This window comes from Haliotis asinina, chromosome 10, assembly GCF_037392515.1.
Source record: "Haliotis asinina isolate JCU_RB_2024 chromosome 10, JCU_Hal_asi_v2, whole genome shotgun sequence".
Taxonomy (NCBI): Eukaryota; Metazoa; Mollusca; class Gastropoda; order Lepetellida; family Haliotidae; genus Haliotis; species Haliotis asinina.
In genome coordinates, this window is record NC_090289.1 from 39913341 (window position 1) to 39930278 (window position 16938).

General features: G+C 40.5%; 1 protein-coding gene across 1 annotated transcript in view; it reads right to left on the bottom strand.

The window, feature by feature from the left end:
* LOC137298691 (cardioacceleratory peptide receptor-like) overlaps positions 1-16938 on the bottom strand; it is an 82360-nt gene that overhangs the window by 20231 nt on the left and 45191 nt on the right. The window contains exon 3 of the mRNA XM_067830972.1: positions 6967-7070. Within this exon, the coding sequence (XP_067687073.1) occupies positions 6967-7070 (104 nt within the window). The remainder of the gene's footprint in view (positions 1-6966; positions 7071-16938) is intronic.

The window sequence follows — 16938 nt, forward strand, 5'->3', positions numbered from 1 at the left end:
ATTTTGCTGCTGCTGACATAAATGGTGGTATATATTCCGTGCAGGAATTGTATATTGTGCATAATTCATTTCTGAATGTAAATATAGAATGTTCCAGTCAGAGAATAATCTGTTTCGATTATATGCCGATGCAGATTCCTTTGAGCATTGAAAGCAAAGTAATGGTTAAAATAATATAAGTGGATCAAAGAGAATCAATGAAGCACCAGGTGTCGCGTGACGAGTAAACATGGTTGCAGATAACACCCTGTGAGAAACAGTAATGGCGACTTAAACATTTCACAAATAAGTGAGTTTAATGCCGCCTTTGCACAGTATTGTGTCAGCATTGTGTAGAGGGTGAATGGGGAGTGAGACAGGTCCTAGAGGTTCAAGCACAAACAATAGGCGTCACGGTGTAGACAAACCGGGAAACTATGTTCGAGCCAATCTGGGATTCGAACTCATTCCAATTCCTATTTACAGGTTTCTGGCTCGCTGAGAGGGCAATGTATAGTGGCGTCTGAGAGCATGGGGTCAGGAAGGATCAGTATATTGCTGAACTCACTCACTCACTCACTCATTTAGCACGATGTGGCGTTCATATGAAGCTTCGGTATTCCTTCTTGAAAATGCGATTTTATAAATACATTTCTTATAAAAAATATTGATCTGTTACAAGTTATGGTAAATTATACCGTTGAATTCCAAAAGGTACATTATTCCATTAAAATTTTATCTTCTTTAAATCGCTAAATCGTTTTTCAGACTTTTCCATATCTATAGACTATTAGCCTTGATTTGTCGTTGTGTGTTCTATCTGCTTTCTGACGTGTGGCGTGTGGTCAAAACCATCTTTACGTCTTTATCTTTACGTCATATCTTACGACATGAAAATACGCCATTCGTCATGCATATGGCTCTGAACAATTATCGATTCTGCTATGGAACAAAAAAAACAACTCCATAATTTTCGCAAAGGTTGTTATCTTCAACAAAATGCTGTTGTCTCCTTGTATCAAATAAGAGAAGCAGTGCCACGGGCGTTCATTACCCTGTCGTTAGGTGAACAAAGTACGGAGAACTGAAAAATATAAAGGACAAAGAACGAAAGAAACGAGAAATATTAGGCACTTGTGTTTGAAATGCCGACAGGCAGATGATACTCGAGGTTTGACATGTTTGTCATTACCCTTAGATTGGTCTTTCTAAGCAGGAAAACGGTAGCATCAGAAGGTATAAATTGGAAAAAGTGTCGAATACTATAGAGTTTTAAACTGGCATGATATTATTTCGGTGAAAAATTGAAAAATGTAATCCCCTCAATCTAAATTATAGATTACAACACCGTTTTCAATATGGAATACTGTCAAGGTTTTTTCATAGTATTCATGTGTTGTCTTGCACCATTGGTTGGTATTGATATCAAGCTATACATGTCCGTTGTTGTGTCATATCTCCGATTTTACACAGTTGGAGCTGGTAGCTAGCCTAATAGTTACGAAAAGCAGTTAAAGTAGGTTGCTCGTTCGAGACCCGGGTTCGATTCCCCACATGGTACAATGTGTAAAGCCCATTTATGGTGTCCCCCGCCGTGATATTGCTGGAATATTGCTAAAAGCGGTGTTCTCACGAACTTACTAGAACGGAGTTGTGCATTACGAATGGTATTCTTCATACGCCAGTCCGTAAGTCACGAAGACTGTGTGGCAAACGTTTATTGAAAGATTTCATCTCGGAAAAGAAACTTCTCTTTTCATTACCTCTCAACTTTGCCAATACAAATATTGACAAGAGCCAAGGATGGTGAGGATGAATGATTGAGATGACAGTTATTCTGATGTTAAACCGTTTCACTGTGAGACGTGACATCGGCTGAGCTAGGCTCATTCAAAGGTGTCACGGGAATCGTGTTAGTGACAGGGCCTCGTTCTGATTAAGGATGCAGTGATTCCATATTTACAAAGAACACGCTTTTAGTTGTCTTTGTTAAGGGTTTATGGCCGCAGTTACGGCCATCGTATCGCTGAGGTCAACTGTACAACTGAACTGAAGTTATAAATTCAGTTTAAACAGGAATGCAATAATACACACACACACACACACACACACACACACACACACACACACACACACACACACACACACACACACACACACACACACATACACACATACATACAGACATTCTATTTTCTATTTGGCTTAAAAAGTAGTATAGTCTAATAATTATGAATACACAATGCCATTTAAAAAGTGGTCAAATGTAACAAGTATTATATTTTGGGTTACATTACGCAGTAAAGCAGAGATTATAATACTTTTATTGGGCTGTGTCTCATCCAGGATTCGACCCCTTTCTAAAAACTGTATGAGAAAATCCCTGGTAATCAGTGATAATACAAGAATTTTGATAAAAGGGTACACGTGGCTTGTTCTAATGGTATCATCCACTACTTTTATGTTTGTGAGTCTGGTTTTACGCCGATTCTAGTAAATAGTCCCACAATATCACGGCGGGGGACACAACAAATGGGTTTCACACATTGTATCCACTTGGGGAATCGAACCCGGGTCTTTGGCGTGACGAACGAACGCGTTAATCACTAGACTACCCACCGCCTCTGTTCCACGTAAATGGAATGTATATGTATGCAGTATGTGTGGTCCAAACGCTGGAGTGGTGTCACGGAGTCCATTCTCTTGGCATTTGTGACAACGCTAAACAAAACCCCACATCGGGGATCACGTTCATAAAGTATACAGCCCCCGGCCCGAAGCTTGGGCTGAAAACCAGTCGCTGTACAGCCACAATTAAAAGGACAATATCTCTCAAGTGAGTCTTTGAGAAGCGCTGTCTGGAGCGTGATATTAGGAGACCAGAACGGCAGGAGTGACGTGGTCAAATTTGTCTTGTTTATGTGACGTATCAGCGTTAAGCAGGCATTTGGGAAATAGCGAGCACTAAAAGAAATTGCCTTAGGTTTTCACTCATTTTGTCGGTGACTTTATTAGTCCAAGGCCATTAAGTCAAAGTTCTTTAGATCGTATCGTCGTGTAATTAGAGTACAGGGTGATGGCGCCTGACTGAAATAGTCAAACGATTGTGTGATGGCGATCCGATAGATCCCTAATGTTTCAGTTGTCCGCAGTACACTGCAGTGTATAAATATTTGAAAATCGATATAAGATCAATAAGTGTAATGAGAAGTCGGTGATATCGAGGGTTAGTTGAGAAAGGTTATTTTATGGTGCTAGATAAAACGTTTGACGAATTAAACGTTCACGTGTCTTGAGGAAACGTTTCTGTTTAGGGCGTGGTGCTAACAGTTGAACGATTTTTTCTGTAAAGTACAGGTTTGAACAGATTTATGTTTTGAATCTCCAATCTAACGTATTTTGCATCAGGCCACTTTCTTAAAAGGCACTGAAATTACAATCAACACGTCTCTGTTCAAGGTGTTAAGAATTATTCCTCTGTGGTAAATACTTGAGGGTAAACATTTTAGCGAATCCTCATTTCTGTCAGTATCAACCTGCTACACAATGGACATGTACCCAAAAACACTGACGAGTATTTCTTCGATGATTTGTTGACGGCTGAACATATTCGTACGTTTACAGGCTGAAGTTCATGGTTCATGCCATAGCTGTGTTCAACCTGACGTACCGAGGGATACTAAATATTTCATTGATGTTTAATCCTTGATCTGATTCTTCGACCTTCAATATTCTTAATCGTTGAATCATACATAATCGTTGAATGATGCCTAATCGTTGACTTAATGCCTTATCTTTGATTGATAATTAATCCTTGATTGATGTTCAATCCTAGATTTGATATTTAATCCTTGAATGATACATATTCGTTAATTTGATGCTTAATCGTTGAGTAAAACATAATCTTTGACTGATACTAAATGCTTGATTAATGTTTGATCCTCGATTTAATACATAATCGTTGATTTGATACTTAATCCTTGAATGATGCTTAATCGTTGAATGATCATGAATCCTTGAATGACAGTCACGTTATCCTTGACTAATATTTAATCACTGATGCACTTTCCGGCTACAACACCTAGATATAATCAGGACATCCAATATATACGTCATGAGGTGTAAGGTACGTAATGCGGAAAGACAATTCTACACCATTCCTACACTCAGTTGCGGGTCTGGTGCTGCTGTGTTCTGTGATGTGATACTAACTTTAACGCGTGTTTAAGACGCATCTCTAATACATCTCAGGGCCTTTTCTCGAAAGTATCCCAGCTAAGACAGATACTAACTACATGTAGTTAGGACGGGAGTTAGGACATTTTACTGTTAGAATAAGACCCATTCTCGAAACGATCCTACCTCTGTCCTAACTTGGGCTACCAACCATAGCTAGGATAGCGCGCTCTTCGGTCGGCGAGATAGAAAAGTCAAGGGAATTCCCGTATGATGTCACAGCTTTAGGGGAAATCCCCAAGACGACGTCAAAATGCTATATTTATCAGGTGAATCCACTTATCTACAATATAGATTTTCTTCAGACCGTTAATCAGTCGAAGCCTCATCTCACCTGGTTTGAAGATTAAAGCATGTAATGTACCGTTGGATATGATAAAAATTTTCTCATTAGGTTAATTTGGAATCGGAAGGAATCGAATCCTTCATTGACGCAATAAGCGAATTTTGTTCGATACCCTGATTAAACTATATTATAACATCCTCTAAGAAGATGCTAATTGTGAGAAACGGCAACTGTGTGTGTTTGCCGTCAATCTCAACAATGGTACAGTTGTATCCAATCTGGACCAGACAATGCATTGATTGATATGGTGGTTGACGTAGCTGAGGAACGACGACAGCTTGATAATAAGCCACGACACCTGGGTGACCGCTCGATCCAGAAAGTCGCCTTCTGTGATCAGGATTCTTGCTGAGGACCAATTCTAAGCCGAAATCCCCGCGGGTACAGGAAAGGGATTACATCAATTATTAATAAGCAGGTGTCAGATAGTCATTAGTGGACATGACACCGGACAGGGTTCAGTCTGACAAGATATAAACCATCAACGTTAACAATGAGTTGGTGCTGTTCCGGCAGCACATATGTTCTATGGTAGCATTTAGACTTTCTGCGGAAGTAGAACATGTAGGGTTGGTTGCTTCGTGATTGTTTAACGCCAGCCTGAGCAGTACTCCAGCTATACGAAGACATGCAAATGATTGAGTCTGAACCAGTCAATCCTGTGATCATTAGCATTAGCATCGTTTTAGGTATTCGGAAAACGATGACATGGGTCAACCAACTTAGTCGCCTCTACAAGGTTACTGAAAATCAAACCTGTGAAGGTCCCGGGGTAGAATAGGCCTTCAGGAACCCATGCTTGCTATAAAAGGCGACTATGCTTGTCGTAAGAAGCAACTAACGGGGTCGGGTGGTCAGACTAGTTGACTTGGTTGACACATGTCATCGGTTCCCAATTGTGCACATCGATGCTCATGTTGTAGATCACTGGATTTGTCTGGTCCAGACTCGATTATTTCCAGACCGCCTCCGTATAGATGGAATATTGCTGAGTGTGGCGTAAAACTAAACTCACTCACTCACTCACGCACTCACTCACTACTGAAAACCAATTCTAACGAGGATCTTCACGGGTCAGAACATGTATGGGTGTAGACAGAGGTTTAGCTTTGGTAAACCATTAGACATGAAGATGGTGCCGAAAAGGAACTGGGCTTGAAACCAGAATTTATCCTGGCGTCGACCACAAGGCTAGCAAGGAACGTGGATTTTGAGTGGGCCTTTTAGGGTATCGAAACATCGCTAACACGCTACATCGGTCCTAGAAAGCGACTGCGTGATTAGGCTTGGTCGACTAAGTGCCTATCATCACACAAGTGAGTCAATCTTTGCTCATAATATCAGTCATTGGATCGTTTATTCAGATATATCTTCTTATAGCTCTCTCACCTACGACCGATAATCAAAATGTTTACGACAAGAAGGACGGTAAACACGCATGTGATGTTTTTATTCCAGGTAATAATTCATCCCCACTGCTCGTCGTAATGGACTTATATGAGGAAAGTTGCGTGTCGAACATGTTAATCTGTGCTGAAAACACCAACGCACCAACAAAATGCAGCACTAAATTTGCGAGGAAAAGACTGACAGTCGCCGGATCTGACAATGATATGGTCATTGGATGACCATGAGGTGACCATTAATTGGAGTTGTCCTGGCGGTCAACTGCATGCAGCACGAATAACTCGGTAATAGCCGTTGAGTGAGTGAGGTAGTGAATAAAGTGGGTTTAGCGCTGAATAGTATTCTAACTGTATGGTGTGTAAGATTGCTTTGGGAGGATGGTCCGAAGTTAGGCAGGTCTCAGAAGTCTACTGCTTTGGTGACACTTAAGCTCGGGTTTGATATTCACAAACCTAGAAAAAACAATCAGAAGGAGTCGACATTCGAACCGACGATGAGAGTGAGTGAGTGAGTTTAGTTTTACGCCGCACTCAGCAATATTCCACCTATATGGCGGGTTCGGGCTCATACATTTTGCGGGTACCCAAAGGACGATGTTCTGAAGAGAGACACAACTGAGCCGTCAGAGAGCCCAGAGAGATTAGAGATCGAGGTGTGCGGCAGAGGTCTCAGCTTTCAGAAGAAAACATCATCATATACGTCAGAGGCCATTACTAGCGTTAAGGGTTGACGGAGGTCAGAGCATAAAGCTTGAGGTCACGATATACACCACAATGTGTTCGCAGTAACGATATATACGACCTCGTGAACAGCGACACATTGAAATGATATGAGATGGAATGACGGCGGATGTTATGAGCATCTTCTGACTTTCATGTCAAGGTCAAGAATGTACCGATAAAATGATCATTAAAGAACGCCAATTGCAGGGCAACTTCTGAGAATTTTTAAATGCAATATTATTTTGAACGTGCGTCACATGTCATGCAATAACTTACCTGCAGATACTGAATGACCTTGCACATGAAGTTCCCAGCGTACCATTCTATTGTAATCTTGGAGAGGAGGTCAGTCATCACGCACATGAGGCCCACTAATAAATCTGAAAGAACGAATAATAGTGGTCAGAATATGACAGCATATCTGAGGTGGTATGAAACACATATCTGTAACGACTCGAAAAAGGAATGCATGGTATATTTCTCTTATGACAACCTCGACAATGCAAAGGGTCATGTATGTTATTAATGAAATGTGATGAAAATTTAGGTATTCCACTCATAGCCTCAGTTTGGAAGTGGCGTAAACATCATCATTCACCTGTCAGTATTTCCTTAAGGTGTTTATCTTGCATATGACTGTAAGCGGTTGGCTGTTTAATGTTAATCCTGGCAATGCCGGAGATTAGTCAGTCTCGATTATCTGCCGAAACATGTCCATTTCAGTTTGAAGTGAAAGAAGATCTGGCAAATATATGAAAGGATTACCGAATATCAGTAAGGGCACAGTCAGGTTTTCGCAAAAGGTAGTAATTTTCTCGCCTACCAGTAACACTGACCACTAAAACTGAGTAAAATGGATGCTGTGAGAGAGTGAGTGAGTTCTACGCTGCTTTTAGCAATATTCCAGCAATATCATGGCGGTGGACACCAGAAATGGACTTCACACACTGTACCCATGTTAAGACTCGAACCCTGTTCTCCGTCGTGACAAGTGAACTCTTTAACCAATAGGCTACCCACTCCTCGCAATAAAGGAGTACGTCTCAAATAAGTACATCGACTTCCTCCTAACAAACGAGTCCTGATAAAACAGTCCAACAATCAAACCAAACAATTTCGTCTCTCCTCAATCGACGTGGACACTGAACGGCGTACACAATAAAGTACACATCTGTACCACGATATCAATATGCCCATCCATGTCAACTTTTTGAAATGAGTTTCGACTGTACCTTTCAGTTTACAGACATCGTGTACATGTTGTCAAAACACCTCAGATTGCATTTACAGTGTCGTGTGTTGGATGCCAAAACACCTCAGATTGCATTTACAGTGTCAGTGGGATGCCAGAACACCTCACATAGTGTTTACATTGTTATGTGTGGGATGCCAGAACACCTCAGATAGCACTTACAGACAGAGTGACCTCCAAAGACCAGCTGTGCATTCTCCATCTGCGCAACCGGATGCTCATAGTGATGGGTTACCGCAATAACAGAAACACGATTGTGTAGTGTCGGAATGTGCGCTCATGAACCGTTTCGTGACGTACGGTTAACCCATAAACAATTACCGCGACGTGTCTGCGTTGATCGAAGAACGCTAGCAAAGTCACAGTTATGTGCGGTGGTGTTTTGGCAAAGCGTGCACAATGTTTAGAATTTGTTAGTCACAACTAAAACATAATTTTGACGATTTTTTTAAAAATAAGTAATCCTTAAGGACTTGTTTACAGAGGGCGCTAAAGGTCATGGCATTATCAATCCAAAGTGACATACAAAATAGATTAATTAGGTCGATGTCATTAGTTCTGCCTTTGCTTGTTCATCGACTAACATGACCGTTTGGATGAATAAGTGTGCTTCCTCATGGGACTTCACATTTGACATGTACTTTTTCATCAACAGTAAACTTCACCTTACTATTCCCCATAGTGAATACACTTTAACCGTGAATGTTACATGTGAACATTGCAGAATGATATCAGTGTCAGCTCCAAAAACATGGTTGATTGATTAAAGATTAAAATGAAAGGATATCACTTTTCCTTTCATGTACGCATCAATCAAAGCGTTTAATCCCCTTCCCAGCATCAGTGTTTATTAAACCCTAGCAACCATATATCACTCTTAAGACTGTCTCGCATGTCATTTTCTCTCAACCCAGTAAACTGTGTGGAGTTCCTCATTTGTCAGTCTCTTAATTACTCTTGGAACTTCCTCTTGTTTGTTTCAATGATACCTGAGGTCAACTGCCAAATTGATAAGACCCATTTAGGGCCGCATGAGCAAAGAAAGTTAAATGAACAGTGGATATTTTACATTATAACGTGTATGAACCTTACGTTCCCGTCATCTTTGCGAGATCTCAGTTTCACGAAGATGTAAATGAAGGGGGACTGAACCCTGTAATCAATTAATACAGCCACTATCAACGGAAGAGCCTGGGAGATTCCATCTGTTTTCGATACGATCAAAGCTCCCCGTAGACATACCTGTCATTCACAGAGCACTAGAAGGGCCTAAAGTATCATGTATGGATAATTGTGACAGGTTCTTGTTTGGGGTGGATGCTTGTACTTATTGAAGTGATGTATATATTCTCACTGTTTCAGAAATGGTGGTTTATTTAAGGAAAAATATGCAAAAGGGAGCTGAGCTGAAGTGGGTGCTATTACATTTATATACCGGCATGCGCTCGACGACTGTGCGTGCGTGTGTGGAGAAGGGGTTGGCGTCGGGGTTGGGGTATGGGTACTACTACTCGGCAGAACCAATGCGTTTTTAATAATGAACGTCCTTGCACACAAATACTAAGTCCTGGCAATATTCAGGAGCAAATTCCGTTTGATGTAATAGGGAAATATAGCTGTGGAAATTGTGGGGATGAGTCACCAAATATAGGGACTGACATCAGGTGTCCACGAAAAGAGAAGGCATTTCGTTCCCTTTGCTAGCCCACTGAACTCCCAAACAGCACGGACACCCTTCCAAGACACATCATACGAATACCAAGCCTAGAGTCCACACCTTATCCGCACAATTCCTGGCACCAAAGCAACAGAGAGATCCATCGTTTCTTGTGCTTTGGTTTGTCGCAGTGAAGGTTCCGTTCTTTACCTCCTTAACTTAATCCTCTAGAGCACAGTTGTTTAATGAAAGTAAGAACAACCTGAGAGCTTGATATATAGATTCATGACAATTCAGAGCATAAACCCTGAAGTTCGTTTAATGCGTGTGTTTCTTTTACATTTTGAGAGTATCACTTTTACGCCGCTTTTGCAATATTCGTCGGGGGACGCCAGATATATTCTTCATACATAGTAGAAACGTTAGGAATCGAACCTTAAAATCAGAACTAGACTGTCCTACCTAACAGTAAAGTAATATATCAACGAAGAATACATCAAAAACATTTTTTTAAATTTTGGACAGTTTGAAAACATGCTGGTAAGCATACTGGTTGATGGAGTAGTCTGCATAGCTATTATTAGCTGCATCTAAAGCGTGTCCCGAGGCAGGGCTATATTTGCTGTCAGTTCAGTTTTCTTGAGTGTCAGTTCGTGAGTATGACTAAACGGCCTTCCAAGTGCAATCATGCCGCACCACAGTAGGGTAAACTAACTGGTTTACCGAGTGACGGAGCAGACTTGCTTCGTAAACAAACCACCCACCTACTGAATTAACATGTGTTGAATAGCTACAAGTGGTCGTTGTGCGTAATGCCCACATTGTACGATAGGTTTGTCCTTACCAACAGATGAGCCCTCAATGTATACTGGACAAAAATAATTATGGATATATGTAGATTTTGAATTAGGAATAACGATCTATCTACTCACTGAGACACTGATAAAATGTCAGTCATAAAAATACCAATATCCCTAGCTTATTGTGTCTAGTATATATTAATTCGGCTTCTGTAACCCATAGCGAAGGCGAGGTAGGGGCTAAATAAAGTGGTAACGAGTCATGCCGATGAGGGTGGCGAGTGGTTTTACACACACCGCTTTTGGCAATGCTCCATAAATATCACGACAGCGGAATACCCGAAATGGGCTTCACACATTCTACCCATGTGAGCAATAGAACCCAGGTGTGACGAGAAAACCCTTTACACCCACTAGGCCACACCACCGCCCGACATACCGAAGACCCAGGTTCGAGTAACTGATGAGTACAGCGTGCCAGACTCATTTCTGGTGTCCTCTGGCCGTGATCTAGCTTCATTTTGCTTAAAGAGACGTAAAGCATATTTACCCATTCACTATACATAGCACACTCGCTTATTCATAAAAATACCTAAAGGAAATTAGTACGAGACGTCAAAAAGATAAAAAAAAATATGCAGCAATAATAATATCCCTGTATTAATTTCTGCCTGCGTTTTATCAATTAAAGGCCGGTACTAAACTAAAGTAATTAAGTATCCATGATCCAGCGGTTTAACAAGGGATATAAACATGACACTCAAGTTCAACGTGACTTTGATGAGCGCGCAAGGTGTCTGAAAAATGGGAGTTACGCATCCCTCGCACAAAGACCGGCAGCGACCTCCCCGGACAGTGATATTGGCTGTATAATGTGCCTTCATGTCAGCAACCACAATAGTTCTACATGTTCTGCCAGATGCTCTGCCAGCTCCAAAACAGATATAGTGCGTGTGTGTGTGTGTTTGTGTGCGTCTGTGCGTGTTTGTGGTGTGTGTGTGTGTGTGCGTGTGTGTGTCTGTGTCTCTGTCTGTGTATGTGTAATAATTGTTAGTGTGCAAAAGAAATCTGAACACATGTCTTCTATTGTTTCCGTCACTTGAATACAACAGCATTTCTACACTTGATACGGAAGACATAATAAAAAAAATTACATGTCCATTCAGATGTTAATAAAAGGTCCTTTCGAAAATAAATACGACAGGCATATGTTAATGTGATAAAAGTAAACCTTGAGTACCAGATGAGTTGTCACTAATGTATATAAAATCAAAACGATTACAAATATACATGTTGGCATCATTTACAGTTATCCTCAAAGAATCAAAGCAGTTTGAAGTATTGAAGGCGATGAGTCATCGTGTGATTAGGTTCTCCTCTCTTGCGCCTTAAAACCTATCAATATCACTTATCACCGTATGGATATCAAAACAATTCTCCTCTCCTTGACACTTGGTTAATCAATCATGAATAAAATGCGACATTTTCTAGAAAAATGTTTCCATTTAATCATCTAAACATTTTAAAAGAAATGCAAGAAGTCTTAATGGAAAAGCTTGTCGTCTTTAATCAATTCTACTATTTGTAAAAAAACAGGTTTTTAAGCATTGAATAAACTAAAGATATCTATTCTTTGATGATTATACTACAACAAGCCCCCAATAACACGCTAAAATTGTAACATTTCATTGTCACTTGCAATCAGATGGACGTTAAAATATAAGGTCGTTGATTGGTTCAGGGCTTTGAGGTGTCAAACTGTTTGACTGGTTCCTTAAACCCACGACAGTCTAAGATGCGCAGTGATTGTATGCTGACAAGGCGCCTTGGGGTTTGAGAGCACTGAAACAGTAAACATCCTTGAACTTTTAGAATAAAAGATGGAATCATATTTGCTGCATTTCGCAAAACCACGTTAAGACGAGAGTGTGGGTTTGTGCCGGTTTGCAAAGAAAGATTTGACAACGCTTGCGTTAGATGAAATTATTCATGACGAAGGTTTTTATCGTCATGTTGCTGATTTTTTTTAGAAAAATACAACTGAAAGTAAAAATCAAAATTAAAGTTTATGACACCTTATATTTTGAAAAAAATATATATATAATAACGAGAGGCGTGTGGTTGCGTGGCATATAAAGATATGACAACGTTACGAAAATATCTCCGAATATCGCTGGTTGTAAGCTCACAGTTCATCTAGTGCAAGAAAGGTATGAAAGCCTGAACATGAAATTAGGCGGTTTATATGATTTGTTTTATTATCAACCTGATACATCACAGATGTTTGTGTTGTTCTCTAAATGTCTTGTTTTGTTCATTCTGAAAAGCCCTAAATGTGAAAGACATGACTTGTGGTTTAATAAATGTCGTGGATGTTCTATTATGCATTCTGGGTTATGTTCGCCAAGTCAAAACCATGTTATTTGGCATCACAAGGTGTTTTTGCCTTTCAAACTACTTTCGAGAGTAAGCGTGTGTGCATATGTGCGTATGTGCGTGTGTTTGTGTGTGTGAAATCAGGACATACTGCTTTACTCTCAAAATGTACCACCCGTGAAGGTCCCGGGGTAGAATAGGCCTTCAGCAACCCATGCTTGCCATAAAAGGCGACTCAGCTTGTCGTAAGAGGCGACTAACGGGATCGGGTGGTCAGGCTCGCTGACTTGGTTGACGCATGTCATCGGTTTCCAATTGCGCAGATCGATGCTCGATCGATTATTGACAGACCGCCGCCATATAGCTGTAATATTGCTGAGTGCGGCGTAAAACTAAACTCACTCACTCACTCAAAATGTACAGAGAGTACAATTCTGACCTCGTATAGAAAGACGTTACCATCACAACGCATCTACTCGATGGATCTATCAATGATGAAGAAAGCCCTTGAAAGCACATCCGTAATATATTGACGCTGGCGGTTACTTGGCCATTCATAACAGCAATTTAGGTGTACGTGCCACATTTGATTATATATGCATCAAGAATGTTAAGTTGGCATCTTGTTGGTTCATCGAGTTAATTGTACGAAAACATTTCCACAAAAAAGTCAATTAACGAAAACTGAGTAAATGAGGGTCACGACCTTTTAACACCCAAGTGGTAGCCTTGACACTGCTACGTGTCAAAGATATCAGCACATTTGGTGATCTGCAAAGCCACAAGCGTGGAGTAAATAGCAAGTATAGAGCATCTGTCATCTTCCGTATCAATCAACTGAAAATGTAGACCGCCTATCAATGATTCACCCAGCCAATTGATGCTATAAGAACTCCTGAACCTTTTTAATTAGGAATACGACAGATCCTGGCGCAGGTTTAGCTCAAACATGGAGAGCAATAATTTCATTATCATACTATGAATAACTGCCATGTGAAAACAAGCTTGAACTCAATTTGGATGTTGTGAATTCGTTGAAACCGAATTCAGAACCTGACGCTTGGAGTTGAACAGACGGTATCGAATTGAACCTCTTACGTTACGTATGGATAATGAAATCAGTAAGCATTACACCTATCTTCGAAATAAGTTTTGAGTCAGTTTGTCGGATGAATAAAGTTTTGGCTTCACCCCATTGGTCTATTCACACTGATTACTGGGACTGCCGACGAAGGCACCTTGTAACGTGACGTCATATCAGTATGTTATTGTCTGTAAATGAGATGACGTCATTCATTGCTCTGGACATCACAAAAAATAACGTGTTTGACATTTGTTTTATTTTTTAATTGCGGACTCAGCAATATTTCAGCTATATGATTGTGGTCTGCAAGTATTTAAATCTGGACCGGACAATCCAGTGATGTGGCTGACACCATTAATATCGATCCATGCAACTGAGGTCAAAGGTCCTGAAAGCCAACAAATCACCAAGCATGTCCATCCGATGAAATATTTGCTTAACACGATAGTCGTGGGTTGCTGGGGACGTGAATTCTTAAATAGAATCATCACGCGTATGTTTGTCAAATGCATTATGTGCTGATATCACCGGCAAACGTCAAGGTTCAAAAGACTGGCTAACGAATATATAGTTAGGAATTCAACGATTATCTGATTGTCCTGATGTTCCATTGTGACTTTCAGAATGTGTATTATCATGTTTTTCTAGGTAAATAGCCGACTTGACTCGCATGTGTTTGTGATTATAGCATTGTCTACAAGTAATTAGCAAATAAACGATTACCTGATTGCCTTGCCCTTCTCATATGGAGAATAATGTCTTCATAATGTTACCATGCATTTCTAGAGGAACTGCCGACATGGCTCTGCATGTGCTTGTGATGGGTTGCTTACATGTGAGTGAGAAATGAACGAGTATCTGATTATCTTAGTGACGTTTACCATATAACTCCATGTGTGTGTGTGACATGTATCGTCTGCGGAAGTGGACATGCTCTCTTTTTCTATGAGCACAAGGTATCATCATCACCATCTGATAATCATTCATAAACATGTGATCAAGATACGGACGGATTCGCACAATAACACGTGAGGTTTTACACCACATTTAGCAATATTCCCGCCATATTACGGAGGAGGATATCAGAAATAGTTTTCACACATTGTACCCATGGGGGAATAAAACACGGGTCTTTGGCGTGACGCGCGAACGTTCCTCGCACAACAGACTGTGCTGATAGTAGATATTTCATTTGATTACTGAAAGTCTCTTATCGCTGTTGTTGGTTTTGTGAATGCCTGCTGAAAAATGTATTTAAAACAAAACGAGCAATATAAGTTTACAGTAGCTTATAAGGTATTTTCGCAAGTATACTTTTGACATTTGGCCGAAAAACCAGTAGTAATGTAAACTTCCGGCATGTGTTTCTGATGCAACAAAACCTGCACAATAAACAAAGCTGCCCTCTACGAACCCCGTGTATATCACAGTGTAGATTTAATGGGCACATCAATGACATCCACAACACTTGGACTGGTCAATTTCAAAATGGCTGCCCGTCATTGTGATTATCTCCCCCTAATCTACATGTCTCAAGCACGTTTCCGGCAGCGATCAACCCGACGAGGCCATTACAGACAAAATGTGACATAAATACCACCCACCTACGGCAATTCCCGACACAAGAGCAGGGTCAAATTGCGCGGGACCTCCCTTTCATTGTAGATTAACCGTTGTGATTGAGCGGCAACTTCCATTTTTTGTGTTAACCGATATTCCTCTTCATCACACGGTGTATGATGGCGGGATGTAGTATAATTCATTATGTCTCATGCGTGGTATTAGGAGCATCGCGTCATATACCATACCGATGGTACTTCTTTGATGACTTACAAGTCTTTGAAAACGAAAATAATACGTAAGTACTAGTCTTTAAAATCCTTTGAAGAAGATAACCCTTGGGTAAGGTTTTTCCAATAGTTGAAGGGACGATTATTGATGAATTTAGGGAAGCGTATATTCTGGGTATTGGAAATGACAAAGTAAAACTTCAATATTGTGCGAAGTTGGTCGTAAATTATCACTTGCTACAATAATACCTTTTACCTCGAATGCCAGAAATAGCAAGACATTATAGAATTATCACTAGTTATTACTATTCCGTAGTTAGAGCAACACTTCAGTTGCAACATATGGCCATTATGGAAGCTAATAAGGATCAACTGGACCGATATCATGGTAGCCAGCCTACTCTCATCGACTGTCAGGAACCTACGTGTTTATCTTGATCCTTGTCTCACCATGGTGCAACTTATGAACCATCTGTAGAGTAGGTTACTTTCAACTTAACTATATTGGTAACATCCGCCATCTTGTCACCGCAGATACAGCTATAGTTCCCACTCAGTCACTTGTTCTCTTCTAAGAATGACTGTTGCAATAGTCTATTGTTTGGAATCTCCAATGACCTTCACTTCAGACTTCAAATACTTTAAAATGCAACCGCCAGAGTTGTCACTAACACGTCCAAATGATCTCGCATAACCCCAGTCTTCCAGAGTCTGGTTGAAGGTAGAATTCAGTTCCAGATCCCCAATCTTGTCTTCCGCTAAAGACACGGCCCAAGAATCAAAATCTTCTCTCAGTCATCTCAAGCACTTGACATGTCCCCACGACATCGTCTTCTCATATCAAAAGCATTCATGTCAGGACACAAAACCTACCTCTCATAAAATTCTAAAACCTGATCTTTAGAGGAGCTGTCATACTTTCCTCATGAACTTCAGCGATCTTTGATATGTAGCGCTTTAAGCTTGCTTTGAATTGACAATGCTGCCAAACAATAATATCTGTTTTATTTTCAGGCTAACAGAAGGTTTTGAACAATCTTCGCCGCTCTTAAAAGTCAATCCAACCCCGTGTACCGCCATATATATGAAACTCTAGTTGCCTGTCTAAGGCAAAGCAGAAAAAATGGAGCAGAAAATCTAGTATGGCAGCAGTCGATTTACTCGGCTTTTGTAACTGAAAACGAATTGTTAATTTTGAACAAGGTCCTGGTTCACCGCTGTTACAAATGCAGAAATTCTGCAGTATTGACGAAAATGAATATGTTCGGTTTGCAGCAGGGTTTGGGCCA